The sequence below is a fragment of the Gossypium arboreum genome, chromosome 5 (assembly GCF_025698485.1).
Source record: "Gossypium arboreum isolate Shixiya-1 chromosome 5, ASM2569848v2, whole genome shotgun sequence".
Lineage (NCBI taxonomy): Eukaryota > Viridiplantae > Streptophyta > Magnoliopsida > Malvales > Malvaceae > Gossypium > Gossypium arboreum.
The window spans coordinates 88126938-88148927 of NC_069074.1; the positions used below are offsets into that span (position 1 = coordinate 88126938).

The 21990-nt window shown below is 32.1% G+C and overlaps 1 protein-coding gene across 1 annotated transcript; it reads left to right on the forward strand.

The window, feature by feature from the left end:
* The first annotated feature begins 13125 nt into the window (after positions 1-13125).
* On the forward strand, positions 13126-16684 carry LOC108453583 (G-type lectin S-receptor-like serine/threonine-protein kinase At4g27290). Its single transcript, XM_053027730.1, is given in 6 exon segments — positions 13126-14640; positions 14717-14821; positions 14923-15140; positions 15210-15420; positions 15514-15751; positions 15857-16684. Coding segments are annotated over 6 exon segments (2688 nt in total). The 5' UTR covers positions 13126-13292; the 3' UTR covers positions 16425-16684.
* Positions 16685-21990: the final 5306 nt, after the last annotated feature.

Genomic DNA, 21990 nt, shown 5'->3' on the forward strand with positions numbered 1-21990 from the left:
AAATTAACATATAATCATTAAACTTCAACCATATGAACTTACCTGGGTTGATTTGCAAAATTTGTGAAAGTTTAGGGACTAATCAGCTACTTTTTCTTTTCCTCGACTTGCTTCGGGTTCTCGATCTATTATTTTAAAATCATTCACTTATCAGTATTGACTTCATCTTCAACCCGCTTATAAGTAATATTATCTATAATTTCATTATTTACTTATGTATATTCCAATGCTGTCCATCAGTGCCAAAGTCACTAAATTATTTTTATCTTTAGCTACAGAACTCCAAACTAGGATCCAATAATTTTCCCTGAAACTAGACTCATATATATTATTATCATAAAATTTTTAGAATTTTTGGTTTATCCAATAAGTACAGTTTATTCTTTAAAGTCACCCTGTTCTGCTGTCTGACAATTCCGACCCTTCTTCACTAAAATTAATTATCTCTTCATACAGAATTCGGATGATGTCCATGTTTGTTTCTATTGAAAATAGACTCATTAAGGATTTTAAAAATATAAATTTAAGCCCATAATTATTTTTATCCAATTTTTTATGATTTTCCAAAATCAAAATAGGGGAACTTGAAATCATTCTGACATTGTCCCACAAAATCTATTATATCTCATGACCTACAATTCCGTTGCTTACATCGTTTCTTCTATGAGAAACTAGACTAAATAAGCTTTAATTTCATGTTTTTTTCATCTTCTAATTAGATTTCTACAATTTATGGTGATTTTTCAAAGTTAGACTACTGCTGCTGTCCAAAACTGTTTTAGTGCAAATGTTGATTTCGATTTTTGCCCCAAATTTCACAGTTCATATAATTCAGTCCTTGCTCAATTAATCCCTCAATGAAGCTAATTTTTCCCAATTAATGCTTTACCTAGACATTATAAGTTATTTCAAAATTATTTAAATTCATAATTTCCACATAAAACCCTAACTTCAAACTCTTTTAACATTAGGTCCCAAACATTCACTTTCTATTCAATTCTTTCAATAAAATCAGCATATAAACAATTTAAAACTCTAATTCCATGCTAAATCATCATATAATTCCAACATATATTCATAAAAACTTCCAATTTCTTTCATAGAATCAAAACTAATGAATTCAACAAGTGGACCTAGTTGTAAAAGTCATAAAAACACAAAATTTCAAGAAATAATCAAGAATTGAACTCACTTGCAGTAAAAATATGAAAACCAGCTTAAAAAACTCTTCTATGGTGTTTTTCTGATGAGAATGCAGAAAAATAATGAGAATTCTAGATAATTCCACTTTAGTCCTAGTTTATTAAGTAAATTTTGCAATATTCTAATTTTTCCTTAATTCATCAATTTTCCTGCTGATTTCATACACTTTGCCGTCCAGCCCAAATAGACCTTGGGTCTATTTCCTTTTAAACCCTCTTACTTTTATCATTTAAGCTATTTAATCATTTCCCATAATTTTACATTTGTTACAATTTAATCCTTTTATTCAATTAACTATCGAAACTTTAAAATTTCTTAACGAAACTTTAATACTAACTTATTAACACTCCATAAATATTTATAAAAATATTTATGGCTCGTTTTAAATTTTAAACTCTCGATATCTCATTTCGATTCTAATTTTTAAAATTTTTATTTCTAGTACACTATTCGCTATTTCAAAAATTTTCCTAACTTCACACTTAACTTATATTCACTAAATTATTAATATTTTCTACTCATTTGTCGGATTTAGTGATCTCGAATAATTGTTCCGACACCACTGAAAATTTAGGCTATTACAGAATATATATTTACTTAGTATATAATTCGGGCCGGGCCTGGGCCAAAAAAGTTTTACTTGAGGCTCGGCCTGTTTTCTAAACGGGACTCATTTTTTTACCCAAACCCATATTTCGAGCCCATATTTTATCCGAACCCTCCCATTTTTTGGGTGGGCCTTTGGGCCGGACTGGGTGGCGCAGCCCATGCACACCTGTAGGTAAATACGTGGATTCTCAACATTCGCTCCTTTATTAATACATTCTTAATTTCGTTGGATGCTATGCTCACTTTGGTCATTTCAAAATGCTATGCAATAAATGAATTTGATTGTAATTGTTTGTAATTATACATAGTAACAGATTTGGATAATGTTAAAGTTGGCATGCATGCAGCACATGCAAAGACATGAAACGACCAAGAAGCATAACAAGTCGCAAAGCCATACTTATCTTGGCTAAAGTTCAAGCTGCTGTTCATTTTGTTACTTCAAGCACTAGTTTAGTTTTTAGTTCAAAATGAACTGAGTTGGTATAGTTTTTAATGTTTTCATAAATTCCAAAGTAACTTAGTAGTGTTAGGTGGATGTTTAGGTAATATAGTTGACTATATATGTATTGTTTTTCTAGTTGAATGAATGAGCTAAATGAGCTGAAGCCATAGCTCCCTTGCTGCACGTTTGTGAGCAAGATATTGCCTTGTTCTGTCCTGTTTTCTTCCTCTGCTCCTCCTCCAAAAATCCCCAATAGATAATAAGATTGGAAATTGAAGGAATTATACGATTAATTAACCATGATGACTTTCAAAATGGATTTTCTTTTAGACCATTTTGTCTGGGTTTCAATGTTATTTTCGTGAAAACAAAGATTCAACCCCAGTTTTGCAACGAAAGAATATAATAGGCAACTACCTCAGTTCCCGGCCTTTTTATCAAAATAACCCTTTATTTTTAATTAAGTACTAAAATGACCCATTTTTTAATTAAATATCAAAATCACTTGAAATCTCTGATAAAGTTGGTGGAGCCAAATTATATGACGCCACCAACTTGCCACGTCGATGAGGAGCATAAAAATTAATTTTTGGTGGAGCCATGTAGAATGGCGCCACCTATATAAATACTGGAAATATTAAAATTTTTAAAACATGGGAGGACTTCAAAAAATTAACCATTTTTTGGTGGAGCCAAATTAAATGGCGCCACCAGATTGTGCCATGTCAGTCTTTTTTTTTTACTTTTTACTTTACTTTTGTTTTTTTTGTCTTTATTTATTTTATTTTATTTATTATTATTAACTTTAAAAATTTTGAAATATATATTTGAAATATTTTATTAATATATATTTTGAAATTATTTTTAAAATTTTAAATATTATTTTTTAATATTTAAATATTTTAAACTTTCAAATTATTATTAGTTTTATAATAATTTAAATATTATTTAATTTATTTTTAATATTTTAAATTATGATTTTTAAATTATTTTAAAGATATTCAATCTATTTTTAAATTCTATTTAAAAGTTAAAAATAATATTTTATTTTAAAAGTGAAATTTGAATTAATAAAAATTAAAAATATTTTTTTACTCTTAAACTTTATAAAATATTATTTTAGTTATTTATTTAATTTTTCGTCTTTTTAATCCTTAAATTTATAATATTTGTCAAATTACTCAAAATTGACGGAAAAATTAACTTTTGTTAACTTTGTTGACGTGGCATTCACATGGAAGTTTTTGTGTATGTTATTTAGCATTTAATTAATTTTTTTAAAAAATTTAAAAGTATTGAAAAATATTTTTATACTTTTACATATTTTTATATTTAAAAATAACTAATAAATTGCTAACATGGCATACACGTGACAATTTATATGATATTAATTTTGGAGGTGATTTGACAAACAACCTAAAAATTTAAATAGAGAGCTGAAATGACTTTTTCTTGTAAAGTCATTATGCCATAAATTTTTTGACAAATAAAAACTAGTTAAAATTATTTTAAGTCCCCCATTTTTCTAAAATTTATAGTATTTCTAGAAAATAAAAATATTTTTTAATATTTTTCTAGAAATATTTAGTTAATATTTAATGTAATTGTTAGCTCGATCGAACAATTACAAGAAACAACCTACGGGTAAGAAGGAGTGACAAGAGAGTGGGCACTCCTTCGCCACTACAAGAAAACATAAATAAATTGAAGACACAAGAGTTGTTTACACAGTTCGGTTCCTTATGTCTATGGAACCTATCTCAGTGAGAAATATTCATTCTCTTCAACCATTACAACAAGCGATATGTATCTATCATACACCTGTGACCATTTTCTTACCCTTATACCATGAAAAATGATACTCTTTACCACTAAATTCATTTATTGTGAATTTAACAAGTAAAACCACAACACAAAATATTTTATTATCAAAATACATTCATATAATAAGGTTCCTCACAAAAACAAATTAAGTGCTTAATTCTCTCAATACCATAACTTATACAAGTCTTTTAATTATATAAAATGTCGAGACTTACTAATATAAGAAGATTTATATCAATCACTATAAAACAACAATAAAATAAATTGAATACAATATAATATAAAAGTACAAGGTAAATATAGAGGTGTGCATGGGCGGGCCGGGCAGGTTGGTCGAGCCAGACAAAAATTTTAGGCTCATTTTCTATGCCCGAGCCAGTCTCGGCTCGAATTATGGGTCTAAAATTTGTCCAAGCACAACTGAAATAAAATTGTTAAGCTCGAGCCTTGCCTTGACCAATTTATATTAATTTTTTTTTAGCTTATGTTGTAGGCCAATTTTGGCCCGTTTACAAAATACCCAGGCCCATTAAACCATTTAACCCATCCTCAAACCCAAAACCTAAAATTAACCTGGCCCAACATCCAAGCCCAATCCCAAAACCCTAAACTCCCACTTGCCTCTTCCCACTCTCCCATGCTGTCTGCCACCAGCACCACTCCCACTCTCCCATGCTGTCTGCCACCAGCACCATCACACACCCTACCGTCCATGCCCATGCCCTGAAAACAAGTAAAACAGAAGCAAGAATAGAAAATAATAATAAAGTATGTAAAATTTAGGCCATATAAAAGCCACCCAAACAACAAACGAAAAAGGGGGAGGAGGTACAAAAAGTTTGTATCAAAAAACAAAAGAAAAAAGAAAAGCTTAGAAGGTGAACTTCAATTTTTTTCCTCTGTTATCTCAATCTTTCTGTTTATCTTTGCTTTGTTTTATTTTTTTTTTCATTAACTTACTTTAAAATGAAAAAGAATCAAGGAAGAAAAGAGTCTTACCGGATCTACCCCGTGGCCGCTCTCCTCTCCGTTAAACACGGTGAACCGCCGGCAATGATGGGTGTTGAAACCTTAACTGAAGAAAGGAGAAAGAGATAAAAAGGGGGGTTTGAGAGCAGTTTTTCAGAAAAAAAATATATAAAGGTTAAATGGTTTTAAAATAAAAAATTGAAAAGTCAAAAGGAAACGGCGCCACTAACTATGATTTGTATGTTTCTGCTTTTAGGGATATTTGTCCCCCTGGTCCCTCAACCTCTCCAGTGCTTTGCAATTTAGTGCTTTAGTTACCTTTTTCCTATGATTTTGCAATTTGGCCACCTAATTCTCTGAGGTTTTCAATTTAGCCCGTGCACCAAGTCTGCGTCTTAATGATTGGGGATATTTCTGTTTCGGTCCTCCCATGTTGCACGATATTGCAATCTGGTCCTCTCCTCCTTATTTTTTTTCAAATCGCCCCACAACTTTGTTTTAGTTTAATTTTAGTCCTGTTTTCGTTTTGTTTTCGTTTTTTTATCTAAATATCCTTGTTATTTTCATATTATTATTATTATTATTATTATTATTATTATTATTATTATTGTACATTAGTGTATATCTTCATGTATGTATATATATATGTAGTAATGTTTCTATTACTTTATTATAATGGCTTTTGTGTTTCAATATTATTATTATTATTATTATTATTATTATTATTATTATTATTATTATTATTATTATTATTATATATCCTTGTTAGATGTATACATATATATATTACTGTTTTTAATACCTTTATTTTAATATTATTTTATTATATTTACCTTTTGGTATTGTATTACATGGTTATTATTATTATATTTATTAGTGAATGCCGCTTACCCCCGTATATATTTTTAATACGTATTAATAGTCAATTTTTTAATATATATTATATGAATAATTTATATATAATATTATGTATATATTTTAATATTATCGTTATATATCTCTATACTATATATTTCTAATACTATTATTTATATATATATATATTTTCTTAGTACCACATTATGTATATATCATGTATATATTTATTTTTACCCATATTGTATTTATTATTAATTTTAATACATTTATTTTATAATCCGTATGTATATACCTTTCTTATTTGTATTATTTGTGTATGTTGCATTATTGATTTTGTATTTATTATTTTCCCTATTGCCACTAATTATATTATTATTTGGTGTATATATATCTTTTACTATTATTAGTATAAATGTATTTTCCTTGTCTATAGTATTCCTAATATTATTGTATATGTTCAATTACACTATGTGTATTTGTATCTAGTATTTATATATTTAGTAATATTGCATATATATGTCTATTAGGCATTATATTTTCATACATCATGTATATATGTCATATATTATATTTTTGCATATTATCTTATGTATATATTACCTTATATTATTATTACTAAATGTACTTTATATTTGTTTATGTTTGGTTTTTATTTCCCTTTTAAATATTATTATTGTTTTGCTACTGCTCTAGTATTATGTTAATATTTTTCATTTGAAAATGTCATTGTTTGCATATTTGATTTATTTCAAATTCTTATTTCATGAATATTTTTTATGTTTTAATTACTAATCGAGGCAATACACTGATTTAACGTTAAGTCGTAAATTTCATCGCTATGTTAGATGGAATTTGTCGGCTCGTGTTAAAACGGTATATCCTTCTTAAAAATCAAAAATTGAAAGTTCTCGTCTTTTAAATTGGATCACGATTGGAATTTAAATTGAACTAGCATTTTTGAAAATTAAGACAGCACATGTTTAAAAGATACCAATTTTGGGCGTCGCGAGGGTGCTCATACCTTCCTCGCGCGTAACTGACTCCCGAGCCCTACTTTTTCTCTGATTTTAACGTAGACCTAAACTCGGCCTTCTTTTTTTAAAAATAAATTTATTAGGTGTCCGATCATACCTATAAAAAGGATCGGTGGCGACTCCCCTCTTTATTTCAGTTTTTCAGTTTATGTTTCAAAAAAATCAAACTTCAGTTTTCAAGTTCTCAATAAATTGCCACAATTAACGACCCCAAACCAAATTTTTTTTTACGTCGCTACAGCTTATTTCATTAAATAAAAATGTTAAAATATAATAAATCAAATACATTTAAAAACATAAAACAAATATTAAAACAGAAACAAATAAAAAATGAGACTAAAATAATTCTTAAAACAATATACAAATTGAAAATATAATAAAAAGTGGTTATATTAAAATTGAAAATAAAATGTAAATATGATTAAAAATAAAAGAATATGTAACACCGCTTACCCGTATTCGTCGCCGGAATAGGGTAGGAGGCATTACCGGAGTTTACCAAATTAATTTTCCATTAATACGAGTTAAATACTATTCATTTACTAAAACATGTCATGGCGTCCTTTAGATGGGCCTCCAAAGCCCAAAACATACTTCGAGACCAAACCAGAATTAAATCGAAACCATAGGGAATTTTTCGCAAAATCCCAAAGTTTTTTTTTTTTTGCTCAATATAACCCATTTATAAATATCTAACATTCCCTGTAAATTTTAAAACCGAGACCAATCCAACCAACCAATTCATTTCAATCAATTTGATACCAAATTATACTACTATTATAATTATACTATTTAACATATTCATCATTCTTTACTTTAATGTATATTTCTTAAACAAGTCTTAGTATTTATATGATCATCAAACCTTATACATGCCATATAAATCAAAAGAAATTTATAAAAGCTACGGAGATAATCTGGATAGTGTGATCCTCTGTGTTGATCCGATCCTCCGTATACTTCCACGTCAATCTACAAGAGACATTGATTACACTCATGTAAGCTTATAGAAGCTTAGTAAGTTCATAGGCATAAAACATAACTCTTACCAAATATTTATACACTTATACAATATACACAATTATTAAGTTCACCTGTCAACCACAGCCATTGGTGAGTTCCCTTGTATAAACTTACTACTACTTATCCATTTCCTTTAATTCTTTTGGGCCCATTTGTCACATATCATTCTTTAGCCAAATTAGGGAATGGTTACGGAAAATTGAGTACTTCACTTTCACTTTGCCATAGTATAACTATGGTCTTTCGTATGATCACTTATCACCTTTTGAAGTCATAGTCCTGCCACGGTCTTACACTGATCACATTTATCACTTGTCACTGATCAGATAAGTGTAGCTAAAACTACCACTTATCACTTATCACTTGTCACTGATCAGATAAGTGTAGCTAAAGCTACCACTTATCACTTGTCACTTGTCGCTTGTCACTTATCACTGATCAGATAAGTGTAGTTGAGGCTACCACTTATCACTTGTCACTGATCAGAAGTACTCAAATCCGACATTCCGCTCAATTTAATCATTTATTCGATTTTTGTGTTGTTATTTTATTCTCTATTTATCAATAAATATATTTCATCATACATATTACATTATATAATTCATAAAATTAACATATAATCATTAAACTTCAACCATATGAACTTACCTGGGTTGATTTGCAAAATTTGTGAAAGTTTAGGGACTAATCAGCTACTTTTTCTTTTCCTCGACTTGCTTCGGGTTCTCGATCTATTATTTTAAAATCATTCACTTATCAGTATTGACTTCATCTTCAACCCGCTTATAAGTAATATTATCTATAATTTCATTATTTACTTATGTATATTCCAATGCTGTCCATCAGTGCCAAAGTCACTAAATTATTTTTATCTTTAGCTACAGAACTCCAAACTAGGATCCAATAATTTTCCCTGAAACTAGACTCATATATATTATTATCATAAAATTTTTAGAATTTTTGGTTTATCCAATAAGTACAGTTTATTCTTTAAAGTCACCCCTGTTCTGCTGTCTGACAATTCCGACCCTTCTTCACTAAAAATTAATTATCTCTTCATACAGAATTCGGATGATGTCCATGTTTGTTTCTATTGAAAATAGACTCATTAAGGATTTTAAAAATATAAATTTAAGCCCATAATTATTTTTATCCAATTTTTTATGATTTTCCAAAATCAAAATAGGGGAACTTGAAATCATTCTGACATTGTCCCACAAAATCTATTATATCTCATGACCTACAATTCCGTTGCTTACATCGTTTCTTCTATGAGAAACTAGACTAAATAAGCTTTAATTTCATGTTTTTTTCATCTTCTAATTAGATTTCTACAATTTATGGTGATTTTTCAAAGTTAGACTACTGCTGCTGTCCAAAACTGTTTTAGTGCAAATGTTGATTTCGATTTTTGCCCCAAATTTCACAGTTCATATAATTCAGTCCTTGCTCAATTAATCCCTCAATGAAGCTAATTTTTCCCAATTAATGCTTTACCTAGACATTATAAGTTATTTCAAAATTATTTAAATTCATAATTTCCACATAAAACCCTAACTTCAAACTCTTTTAACATTAGGTCCCAAACATTCACTTTCTATTCAATTCTTTCAATAAAATCAGCATATAAACAATTTAAAACTCTAATTCCATGCTAAATCATCATATAATTCCAACATATATTCATAAAAACTTCCAATTTCTTTCATAGAATCAAAAACTAATGAATTCAACAAGTGGACCTAGTTGTAAAAGTCATAAAAACACAAAAATTTCAAGAAATAATCAAGAATTGAACTCACTTGCAGTAAAAATATGAAAAACCAGCTTAAAAAAACTCTTCTATGGTGTTTTTTCTGATGAGAATGCAGAAAAATAATGAGAATTCTAGATAATTCCACTTTAGTCCTAGTTTATTAAGTAAATTTTGCAATATTCTAATTTTTCCCTTAATTCATCAATTTTCCTGCTGATTTCATACACTTTGCCGTCCAGCCCAAATAGACCTTGGGTCTATTTCCTTTTAAACCCTCTTACTTTTATCATTTAAGCTATTTAATCATTTCCCATAATTTTACATTTGTTACAATTTAATCCTTTTTATTCAATTAACTATCGAAACTTTAAAATTTCTTAACGAAACTTTAATACTAACTTATTAACACTCCATAAATATTTATAAAAATATTTATGGCTCGTTTTTAAATTTTTAAACTCTCGATATCTCATTTCCGATTCTAATTTTTAAAATTTTTATTTCTAGTACACTATTCGCTATTTCAAAAATTTTCCTAACTTCACACTTAACTTATATTCACTAAATTATTAATATTTTCTACTCATTTGTCGGATTTAGTGATCTCGAATAATTGTTCGACACCATTTGAAAATTTAGGCTATTACGAATATATATTTACTTAGTATATAATTCGGGCCGGCTGGGCCAAAAAGTTTTACTTGAGGCTCGGCCTGTTTTCTAAACGGACTCATTTTTTACCCAAACCCATATTTCGAGCCCATATTTTATCCGAACCTCCCATTTTTGGGTGGGCCTTTGGGTGGACCGGTGGCGCAACCATGCACACTGTGAGTAAATCGTGGATTCTCAACATTCGCTCCTTTATTAATACATTCTTAATTTCGTTGGATGCTATGCTCACTTTGGTCATTTCAAAATGCTATGCAATAAATGAATTTGATTGTAATTGTTTGTAATTATACATAGTAACAGATTTGGATAATGTTAAAGTTGGCATGCATGCAGCACATGCAGCACATGAAACAGCCAAGAAGCATAACAAGCTGCAAAGCCATACTTATGCTGGCTAAAGTTCAAGCTGCTGTTCATTTTGTTACTTCAAGCACTAGTTTAGTTTTTTAGTTCAAAATGAACTGAGTTGGTATAGTTTTTAATGTTTTCATAAATTCCAAAGTAACTTAGTAGTGTTAGGTGGATGTTTAGGTAATATAGTTGACTATATATGTATTGTTTTTCTAGTTGAATGAATGAGCTAAATGAATTGAAGCCATAGCTCCCTTGCTGCACGTTTGTGAGCAAGATATTGCTTTGTTCTGTCCTGAATTCTTCCTCTGCTCCTCCTCCAAAAATCCCCAACAGATAATAAGATTGGAAATTGAAGGAATTATACGATTAATTAACCATGATGACTTTCAAAATGGATTTTCTTTTAGACCATTTTGTCTGGGTTTCAATGTTATTTTCGTGAAAACAAAGATTCAACCCCAGTTTTGCAACGAAATAATGTAATAGGCAACTACCTCAGTTCCCGGCCTTTTTATCAAAATAACCCTTTATTTTTAATTAAGTACTAAAATGACCCATTTTTTTAATTAAATACTAAAATCACTCAAAATCACTTGAAATCTACAGTAAAAGTTGGTGGAGCCAAACTATATGGCACTACCAACTTGCCACGTCAGTAGGGAGCATAAAAAATTAATTTTTTGGTGGAGCCATGTAGAATGGCGCCACCTGTATAAATACCAGAGAAATATTGAAATTTTTTAAAACATGGGAGGACTTCAAAAAAATTAACCATTTTTCTGGTGGAGCCAAATTAAATGGCGCCACCAGATTGTGCCATGTCAGTCTTTTTCTTTTTACTTTTTTACTTTACTTTTGTTTTTTGTCTTTATTTATTTTATTTATTATTATTAACTTTAAAAATTTTGAAATATATATTTGAAATATTTTATTAATATATATTTTGAAATTATTTTTTAAATTTTAAATATTATTTTTTAATGTTTAAATATTTTAAACTTTCAAATTTATTATTAGTTTTATAATAATTTAAATATTATTTAATTTGTTTTATAATATTTTAAATTATGATTTTTAAATTATTTTAAAGATATTCAAACTATTTTTAAATTCTATTTAAAAGTTAAAAATAATATTTTATTTTAAAAGTGAAATTTGAATTAATAAAAAATTAAAAATATTTGTTTTACTCTTAAACTTTATAAAAATATTATTTTAGTTATTTATTTAATTTTTCATCTTTTTAATCCTTAACTTTATAATATTTGTCAAATTACTCAAAATTGACGGAAAAATTAACTTTTGTTAACTTTGTTGACGTAGCATTCACATGGAAGTTTTTGTGTATGTTATTTAGCATTTAATTAATTTTTTAAATAATTTAAAAGTATTGAAAAATATTTTTATACTTTTACATATTTTTTATATTTAAAATAACTAATAAATTGCTAACATGGCATCCACGTGACAATCTATATGATATTAATTTTGGAGGTGATTTGACAAACAACCTAAAAATTTAAATAGAGAGCGGAGATGACTTTTTCTTGTAAAGTCATTATGCCATAAATTTTTGACAAATAAAACTTGTTAAAAATTATTTTTAAGTCCCTATTTTTCTAAAATTTATAGTATTTCTAGAAAATAAAAATATTTTTAATTTTTTATTAATTTAAATTTCACTTTTAAAATAAAATTTTATTTTTAACTTTTAAATAGAATTTAAATAATAGTTTGAATATCTTTAAAAATAATTTAAAAATCATAATTTACAATATTATAAAACAAATTAAATAATATTTGAATTATTATAAAACTAATAATAAATTTGAAAGTTTAAAATATCTAAATATTAAAAAATAATATTTAAAATTTAAAAAGTAATTTCAAAATATATATTAATAAAATATTTCAAATGTATATTTCAAAATTTTAAAGTTAATAATAATAAATACATAAAATAAAATAAATAAATAAAATAAATAAAGAGAAAAGATAAAGGAAAAGTAAAAATTAAAAAAGACTGACATGGCACAATCTGGCGAGGCCATTTAATTTGGCTCTACTAGAAAAATAGTTAATTTTTTTGAAGTCCTTCCATATTTTCAAAAATTTTAGTATTTTCTTGGTATTTATACAAATGACGTCATTCTACATGGCTCCACTAAAAAATTAATTTTTTATACTTCCTGCTGCTGTGGCAAGTTGGTGGCGTTATATAATTTAGCTTCGCCAACTTTTACTATAGATTTCAGGTCATTTTGGTGTTTAATTAAAAAAGTGGGTCATTTTGATACTTAATTAAAATTAAAGGGTTATTTTGATAAAAAGGCCCCTCAGTTCCCTTTTCTTATACGCTTTCAAAATTCAATGTGGAAGACGAGTGAGTCACTTTGAATATGGAAGAACAACAAAACAATTCTTTTTTTTAATGGAAAACCCGAAAAGTCTTTGGTCAAAGCTTGGGCTACCATGGTGTTTTTTGTTACATAAAATAAATAAAAAAACTCATGGAAGAAAAGACCTGTAATACTAACTGTTAATGGCTGACTCCAATATTGTCAAGAAAAACATGGCAACCATGAGAAAATTTCCATTTATCTCCTTGCTTGTTTTTTCATGCTTTTACTTGCAGGTTTACAATGGAAGAGTTTCAGCCACTGATACCCTTTTCCAAGGGCAAAACATGACAGCCTCAGGTCAGTTAACATCTTACGGAAATGCTTTTGAATTAGGGTTCTTTTCACTAGGATCAACAAATGTATATTTGGTGATTCGGATGAAGAATGTTGCAACCAAGGATATTGTGTGGGTTGCCAATAGAGACCTTCCTTTCACTGGTTCATCTACGATTCTCACCATCAATGATGATGGATGCCTTGTGATTGCGAATGGCAGAGCAACTTATAGAGTGAGTGATGATCCATCATCAAGCCAAAACGTGAGTGCAACGCTGTTGGATTCTGGGAATTTGGTTCTAAGAGATGGGAATATGGATATACTATGGCAGAGCTTTGATTACCCTTCAAACACTTTTTTGCCTGGGATGAAGTTTGGTTACAATAATAAAACTGGAAAAGTTTGGTCCTTAACATCTTGGTTAGATCAAGCGGACCCAAATAAAGGGAATTTTGAGCTGAAAATGGATCCTAAAAAATCAAATGGAGTGTTCCTCATGAGGGGTACTGAAATATTATGGATGAGTGGGCCTTGGAATGGGTATGGTTTTGCTTTCATGCCTGAAATGCTTTCGCCCTACATCTTCAACTACTTCAACTACAGCATGTATAGTGATGAAAACGAAACATATTTTTCGTATTCAGTGTATAATTCTTCTGTTATAACTAGATTCATCATCGATGTCACCGGACATATGAGAGAACTTGTGTGGTTTGAAGAGTCTCAACAATGGATGTCGATTTGGTTTGAACCAGGACAATTTTGTGAGGTTTTAAACTCTTGTGGCCCATTCAGCAGCTGCAGTGAGGATACCACCAGTTGCAGGTGCTTGCGGGGTTTTTATCCATCGGGAAAGCAACATGGCCAGGATGGTGGATGTATGAGGAGAGTGGCCCTAACATGTGGGAATGGAGATAATAGGGACATGTTCTTCAGGATGAATGATGTGAGGTATCCTGTAAGTTCAACTCAGAAAATCAATTCATCATATAATTTCCCATCAGGCCCTCAAGTTTCAAACTCCGACGCAAAAGCATGCAGAGAAGCTTGCTTGAGTAATTGCACCTGCAGTGCATATGCATATAACACAAGTGGCCTTTGCTTGAGGTGGCACGGTGACATTCTTGGTCTCGAACAACTGTCAGCAAAGGATCCAAATGGACGTACAATCTTCATCAAACTTGCAGCTTCTGAATTTGACAATGGAAGAGGTACTTGTTACAAACTTTTAACTAAATTGATCATTAAATTGTTTCACTTTCTTACTTTCTCATAATCGAGTACTAGGAGCCAATTGGTACCTATGGATAATTGCAATTTCTATTGTTTTACTGGTGTTTCTTCCTTCATCTTACATTGTTATTCGGCGGAAGAAGCGTTTTAAAAACAAAGGTAATTTGTTTTGTGTCGGCCTTTGTGAATTGATTCGTAAACTCGTTCGGTATGCGAAGGGATGTACTTACATATGCAGACCTCTCTGTCTTTGGAAACAGGGGACAGAGAAGATCCAAGCCAGGATATACTACTCTTTGATATGGAGATGAGCATCACAACGAGTAGCAGTGATTTTTCGGGTTCCGAAAACCCCAGAAAACGGAAGAGGAAGGATGCCCCATTTCCACTGTTTAGCTTTGATAGTGTATCGCTAGCTACTGATAACTTCTCCTCGGAGAATAAGCTGGGAGAAGGGGGATTTGGACCTGTTTATAAGGTATGAAGTCTATACATTTTAAGACTATTACCAGAAATGGAGTTCAGGTTCGAAATATTTTGATTGCAGGGAAAACTATTAAATGGACAAGAAATAGCAGTGAAAAGGCTTTCGAAACGGTCCGGGCAAGGTCTCGAAGAGTTAAAAAATGAGACGATGCTTATAGCAAAGCTTCAACATAGGAACCTTGTTAGACTATTGGGTTGCTGTTTAGAACAAGGAGAAAAGATTTTGATCTATGAGTTCATGCCTAACAAAAGCTTGGATTCATTTCTTTTCGGTTTGCGGTTTCTGAATCCTTAAAGCTGCCTTTTTTTTTTTTTCTTTCCAAGATTTGCTTTTGATATGCAATATTTTTGTTAATTTGTAACAGGTTCAAACAGTGAAGGATTACTAGATTGGGGAACACGAGTTCGAATAATCGAGGGGATTGCGCAAGGTCTGCTGTATCTTCACCAATATTCGAGATTAAGGATCATACATCGAGATCTTAAGGCAAGCAATATCCTTTTAGACGGTGAAATGAACCCGAAAATATCAGATTTTGGGTTGGCAAGAATGTTTGGTGCTGACAAGTTACAAGCGAATACTAATAGGATTGTAGGAACTTAGTAAGTGAAATTTGAAATCTCCATGACTTACAATATTGTCTGCTAGTTTAAGTCTCTTTCACTGAAGAATCTAATCAACTTTTGTATGAAATAATGAAAATATAGTGGTTATATGTCGCCTGAGTATGCTATGGAAGGCCTTTTCTCCATTAAATCCGACGTATTCAGCTTCGGTGTGCTGCTGTTGGAGATAGTGAGTGGCAAGAAGAGCACTGGCTTTTACCATAGCAGTTCTCTTAATCTAATTGGACATGCGAGTGACAAGCTTTCTCCATTAAACCGAAACTTGATACTCTCATTCGAGTCTGAGTAATTTTTTTTTTTTTTCATTTTATCTCGAGTTTCACATTCAAACTTCTTGGTTTTACTTCAGGCATGGGAATTGTGGAAAGGAGATAGAGTTATTGAGTTGATGGATACTAAATTGGAAGACCAAGTTTCATATCCTATGCTGCACAGATACACTAATGTGGCTCTTCTTTGTGTTCAAGAAATGGCAGCTGATAGACCGACAATGTCGGAAGTTGTTTCCATGCTTACCAATGAGCTCACAGTTCTAAAATCTCCCAAAAAGCCTGCTTTCTCTAATGCAAGGAGTACGACAAATAGTTCAAATCAGCCTGAAAAATTTTCAGTAAATGACGTCACAGTTTCGTTAATGGAACCTCGATAGTTATTTTAGATTATAGCTCATGTAACACCTGCCATCGAGAAATTTTTGAAAGTCCCACTTAAAAAGCTTAAGTAAAACAGGTGCAGTTCAAATGCTTGGTTCCTAGTCTTGTCCATTAGAAGCCCTCTTTGCTATGAATGTACTTGTGTTACTTAAGAATTGGATATTGCACATGAAAGATATTACAGTATCTGTTTTGAATATGGAAGAATAACAAAATGAACTTTATTAATGGAAAACTAGGAAAAGTCTTGGTAAAAGCTTGGCCTTCCATGGTGTTTTTCTTTCACATAAAATAAAAAACTCGTATGTAAGAAAAGACCTGTAATACTAACTATTAATGGTTAACTACAATACTGTCAAAGAAACATGGCAACCGTGAGAAAATTTCCATGTATCTCCTTGCTTGTTTTTTCATGCTTTTACTTGTCGGTTTACAATGAAAGACTAGTTTCAGCCATTGATACCCTTTTCCAAGATCAAAACATGAGGGCCTCGGATCAGTTAGCATCTTCTTGAAATGCCTTTGAACTTGGGTTGTTTCCGAACAAATCTTTATTGTGTAGGTTGCCAATAGAGACCTTGTTGAAATTGGTCTGCATGCAGCATATGAAGCAGTTAAAGAGCAGAGAAGCAGCTCGAGCCATGCATGCAGCTGCTAAATTTTTTCCTACTGTTTTGTTTTGTTAGTTTAGTTGATGTCATGTAATCTAGTTAGTTTTGAACATAGTTGGTGATGTATTTGATGTAATTAGGTAATATTGAGCCGATAAATCAGCTTTGTCAAAGTGTACAAGTTTCATTTATCAAGTTTCAACGAAATTAGTGGTAGTAGGTAATGATTAGGTAATGTTTGTGACATTTTGACCAGCTCATGAACTGGTATATGTAATGGCTCAATGCCTTTATTCATTGTTGTTAATGAAATCATTGAATTTCATCAGAAAACTCTATCTTTTCTTTGTTTTCATTTTTGCTCTTCAAGCTCGATTCTATTTGTTTCATCTGCAAGCATCGAGCCTTATTGCTCGAGCTTTTGTCAACCTTGGTTGATTTTTGTTTTTAATCCCAACAATTGGTATCTAAAGCCCTATTCTTAGTGGACTTGTTATACTTCAACCCTTAAAACCATGTCTTCATCATGTTTCTCACCTGCAGCACCACCAGTGTTCAATGGAGAGGGCTACCACATATGGCATATGGGTAGTCAAAATGAAAACCTACCTACAAGTATTCAACTTGTGGGAGGTTGTCAACTCAGATGCTGAACCAGCACCTCTAAGAGCTAATCCAACAATGACTCAGATTAGGCAACATGCAGATGAAAGAACCAAAAGGCACAAAGCCATGTCTTGCATCCAAAATAGTGTGTATAATGTGATTTTCACAAGAATCATGACTTGTGAGTCACCAAAACAGATCTGGGATAAGTTGAAGGAGGAGTTTCAAGGAACTGAAAGAATAAGACAGCACTACTGAATTTGAGAAGGGATTTTGAAAACTTGAAGATGAAGGAGGAAGAAACAGTGAAGCAATACTCAAACAGAATCATGATTGTGGTAAACAGTATCAGACTTCTTGGAGAATAGTTTAATGAAGCAAAAATTGTGTAGAAAGTGATCTCAACCTTGCCGGAAAGGCATGAGGCAAAGACATCATCCCTTGAAGACTCGAGGGACCTGACCAGCATCTCATTGACAGAGCTGATCAATGTTCTTTATGCTCAAGAGGAAAGGAGAGCCAGTAGACTGGAAGAGCATCAAAAAGGTGCCTTTCAAGCCAAAAACAAACTAGCCTCGAGCTCCTCTACCTACTAGGGCAAGAAAACCTGGAAAGGCAAGCCTAAATCAGATGGTGCAAGAAGAAAGGATCGACTTGCAGACATTGCAAAAGGCTAGGTCATCCAGAGGCAAACTGTTGGTTTAAGCCTGATGTGTAGTGCCAAGTTTACAAAAAGATGGGTCATGTTGAGAAAGTTTGTAGAAACAAAGGCAAACAAAGGCCAAATCAACCTCAACAGCTTAGAGTTGAGGCTAGAGTAGCAGAAGAGGAAAGTGACCAAGAAGAGCAAGTCTTTGCAGTTTCTTGCTTAGCTGCAAAAGAAAAGGCCACAAAGGGGTGGTTGTTAGACAGTGGTTGCACAAATCACATGACCCCTAATGCTTTCATCTTTTAGTCAATTGATAGAAACATTAAAACAAAAGTGAAAGTTGGAAATGGACATTTCATCAAAGCAGAAGGCAAGGGAGATGTGCTAATACACACTCCCACGGGTAACAAGCTTGTTTCAAATGTCCTGTTAGTGCCTAAAATTGACAGAAATCTGCTCAGCATAGCTCAGTTGTTAGAAAAAGGCTACTTTGTGGCATTTAAAGGCAAAGAATGCCTAATCAGTGATCCAAATGGATCCAAGCTCATGTTAGTGACCATGGCTGATAAAAGCTTTGTTGTGGATTGGAACAAAAGCTTAAGCAGTGTTCACACAGCTATTTCAGATGAATCCAAGCTGTGGCACAAGAGGCTTGGCTATGTCAACTACAAGTCATTGGCTCAGCTAACCAAAGAAGACTTGGTTGAAAAATTCACTAATTTAGTTGAGAAGGAAGAAGCTTGTGAAGCATGTCAGTTAGGAAAACAAGCTATACTGCCATTTCCTTCAAACAAAGCCTGGAGAGCTTCTGAAAGGCTGCAACTGGTCCATACTGATGTGTGTGGCCCCATGAAGACACAGTCCCTGAATGGAAACAAGTATTTCTTCCTTTTCATTGATGATTACTCGAGATATTGTTGAATTTACTTTTTGAAACACAAACCAGAAGTTGCATCAGTGTTTTAGAAGTTTAAAGCTGTAGCAGAGACTGAAGCAGGTTGCAAGTTGAAGACATTGAGCTCTGGTAATGGGGTTGAGTATGCCTCAGCCATGTTTCAGAATTTTTGTAATGAAGCAGGCATTAGCACCAAGTCACCAACACCTACACACCTCAACAGAATGGTGTAAGTGAAAGAAAGAATAGAAGCCTGATGGATATGGCTAGATGTTTGTTACTTAAGAGAAATTTGCCCAAAAATTTGTGGGCTGAGGCAGTTAATACTGCTGTATACCTCTAAAACAGGCTCCCAACCAAGGCATTAGTTTAGAAAACTCCATTTGAGGCTTGGTTCAGGTTCAAACCATTACTGGCTCACCTGAGGGTCTTTGGCTGCATCTTTTATGCATATTTTCCTGCTGTTAAGAGGGACAAGTTGGCCAAGAAAGCTCAACCTGGTATCCTTGTGGGCTATAGCAGTATCAAGAAGGGCTATAGGATCTTGGATCCTTCATCCAACAAAGTACTTGTGAGCAGAGATGTTGTATTCGATGAGAAGTCAGCCTAGAACTGGGATAAGAATGAGCCAGAGGCTGCTATTGAAGATCTTGTGACAGATCAGATTGAAGCTGATCAAAATGGTCTTGAAGTGGACATTGATGATGAACCAATCAGGGGCACTAAACCATTGGCTAAGATGTATGAAAGAGCTCAACTACCTGCAGTTGAACCAAGTTGTTTTGAAGAGGCTAAAGCTTAGCAAGGCTAGAAACAGGCTATGGTTGATGAAATCAGCATGATTGAAAAAAATTAGACTTGGGAGATGGTTTCAAGACCAGTCAACAAGAAGGTCATAGGAGTGAAGTGGGTGTTTTGAGCCAAGCACAATGCTGACGGAAGTTTGAACAAGCTAAAAGCAAGGCTGGTAATGAAAGGTACTTTGAAACATTTGCACTAGTGGGCAGGCTTGACACTTTTAGGCTGCTAATTGCCTTGGTTGCACAAAAGCAATGGAAAATCCATCAGCTTGATGTAAAGGAAACCTTCCTCAATGGCTATCTTGAGGAAGAAATTTATATTGAACAGCCTGAAGGGTTCAAAGTTGAAGGCAAAAAAGACAATGTCTAAAAGCTGAAGAAACCCTTGTATGGCTTGAAATAGACACCAAGAGTCTGGTATGATAGAATCGACAACTATCTAACTACCCTAGGATTCGAGAGGAGCATTAGTGAGCTAACCTTGTATCTCAAAAGAGAAGGTATTGAAACACAAGTGATTGTATCCTTGTATGTGGATGACCTGCTAGTGACAGGGGGAAATCATGCTATATTGGCTGATTTTAAGGAGAAAATAGAGCAAATGTTTGAGATGTCTGATTTGGGAAAAATGACTTACTTCCTTAGCATGAAAATGTCACAAACTCAGAATGGAATCTTTTTAAGTCATAAGGCTTTTGCCTCAAAGATTCTAAACAAATTCTCCATGCAAAATTGCAAAGCAACAAGCACATCAATTGCTGTTGGAGAGAAACTATTGAGCCAATGTGATTTTGAGAAGGTTAATGAGTCAACCTATAAGAGTTTGGTTGGATGTTTGCTATATCTGACTATGACTAGACCAGACATCATGTTTGTTGTTAGTCTGCTATCAAGATTCATACATTGCTACAATGAAAAGCACTTACAAGCTGCCAAAAGAGTTCTCAGGTACATCAAAGGCACAATGAGTTTTGGTTTGAAGTTTACGAAAGTTGAAAGCATGAAGTTACTTGGTTATACTGATAGTGACTGGGTTGGATCATTAGATGATATGAAGAGCACTTTAGGGTATGTGTTTACCCTTGGTTCAGTCATTTTTTGTTGGAGTTCGAAGAAGTAAAATGTTGTTGCTTAGTCAACTGTTGAAGCAGAATATGTGGTAGCTACAAGAGCTGTCAACCAAGCCATTTGGCTAAGGAAAATCATGGCTGATTTGAATCAACATCAAAGGGAAGCAACAAAGATCAATTGTGACAATCAATCTCCTGTTGCAATTGCAAAGAATCCAATGTTCCATGGAAGGACAAAACACTTCAAGATTAAGTTTCATTTTGTTAGAGAAATGGAGCAAGCTCGAGAGGTGAGACTGATTCATTGCAGTTCTGAAGATCAAGTTGTTGACATCTTGACAAAGCCCCTTAGCGTGTCAAGATTCAATGAATTAAGAAGGAAAATAAGAATTTGCAGCATGCAAACCAAGGAGGAGTGTTGAAGTTGGTCTGCATGCAACATATGAAGCAGTTAAAGGGCAAAGAAGCAGCTCGAGCCATGCATGCAGCTGCTAAAGTTTTTGCTACTATTTTGTTTTGTTAGTTTAGTTGATGTCATGTAATCTAGTTAGTTTTGAACATAGTTGGTGATGTATTTGATGTAATTAGGTAATGTTGAGCTGATGAATCAACTTTGTCAAAGTGTACAAGTTCCATTTATCAAGTTTCAATGAAATTAGTGGTAGTAGGGAATGATTAGGTAATGTTTGTGACATTTTGACCAGCTCATGAACTAGTATATGTAATGACTCAATGCTTTTATTCATTGTTTTTAATGAAATCATTGAATTTCATCAGAAAACTCTCTCTTTTCTTTGTTTTCATTTTTGCTCTTCAAGCCCGATTCTATTTGTTTCATCTGCAAGCATTGAGCCTTGTTGCTCAAGCTTCTGTCAACCTTGGTTGATTTTTGTTTTTAATCCCAACAGACCTTCCTTTCAGTGGTTCATCT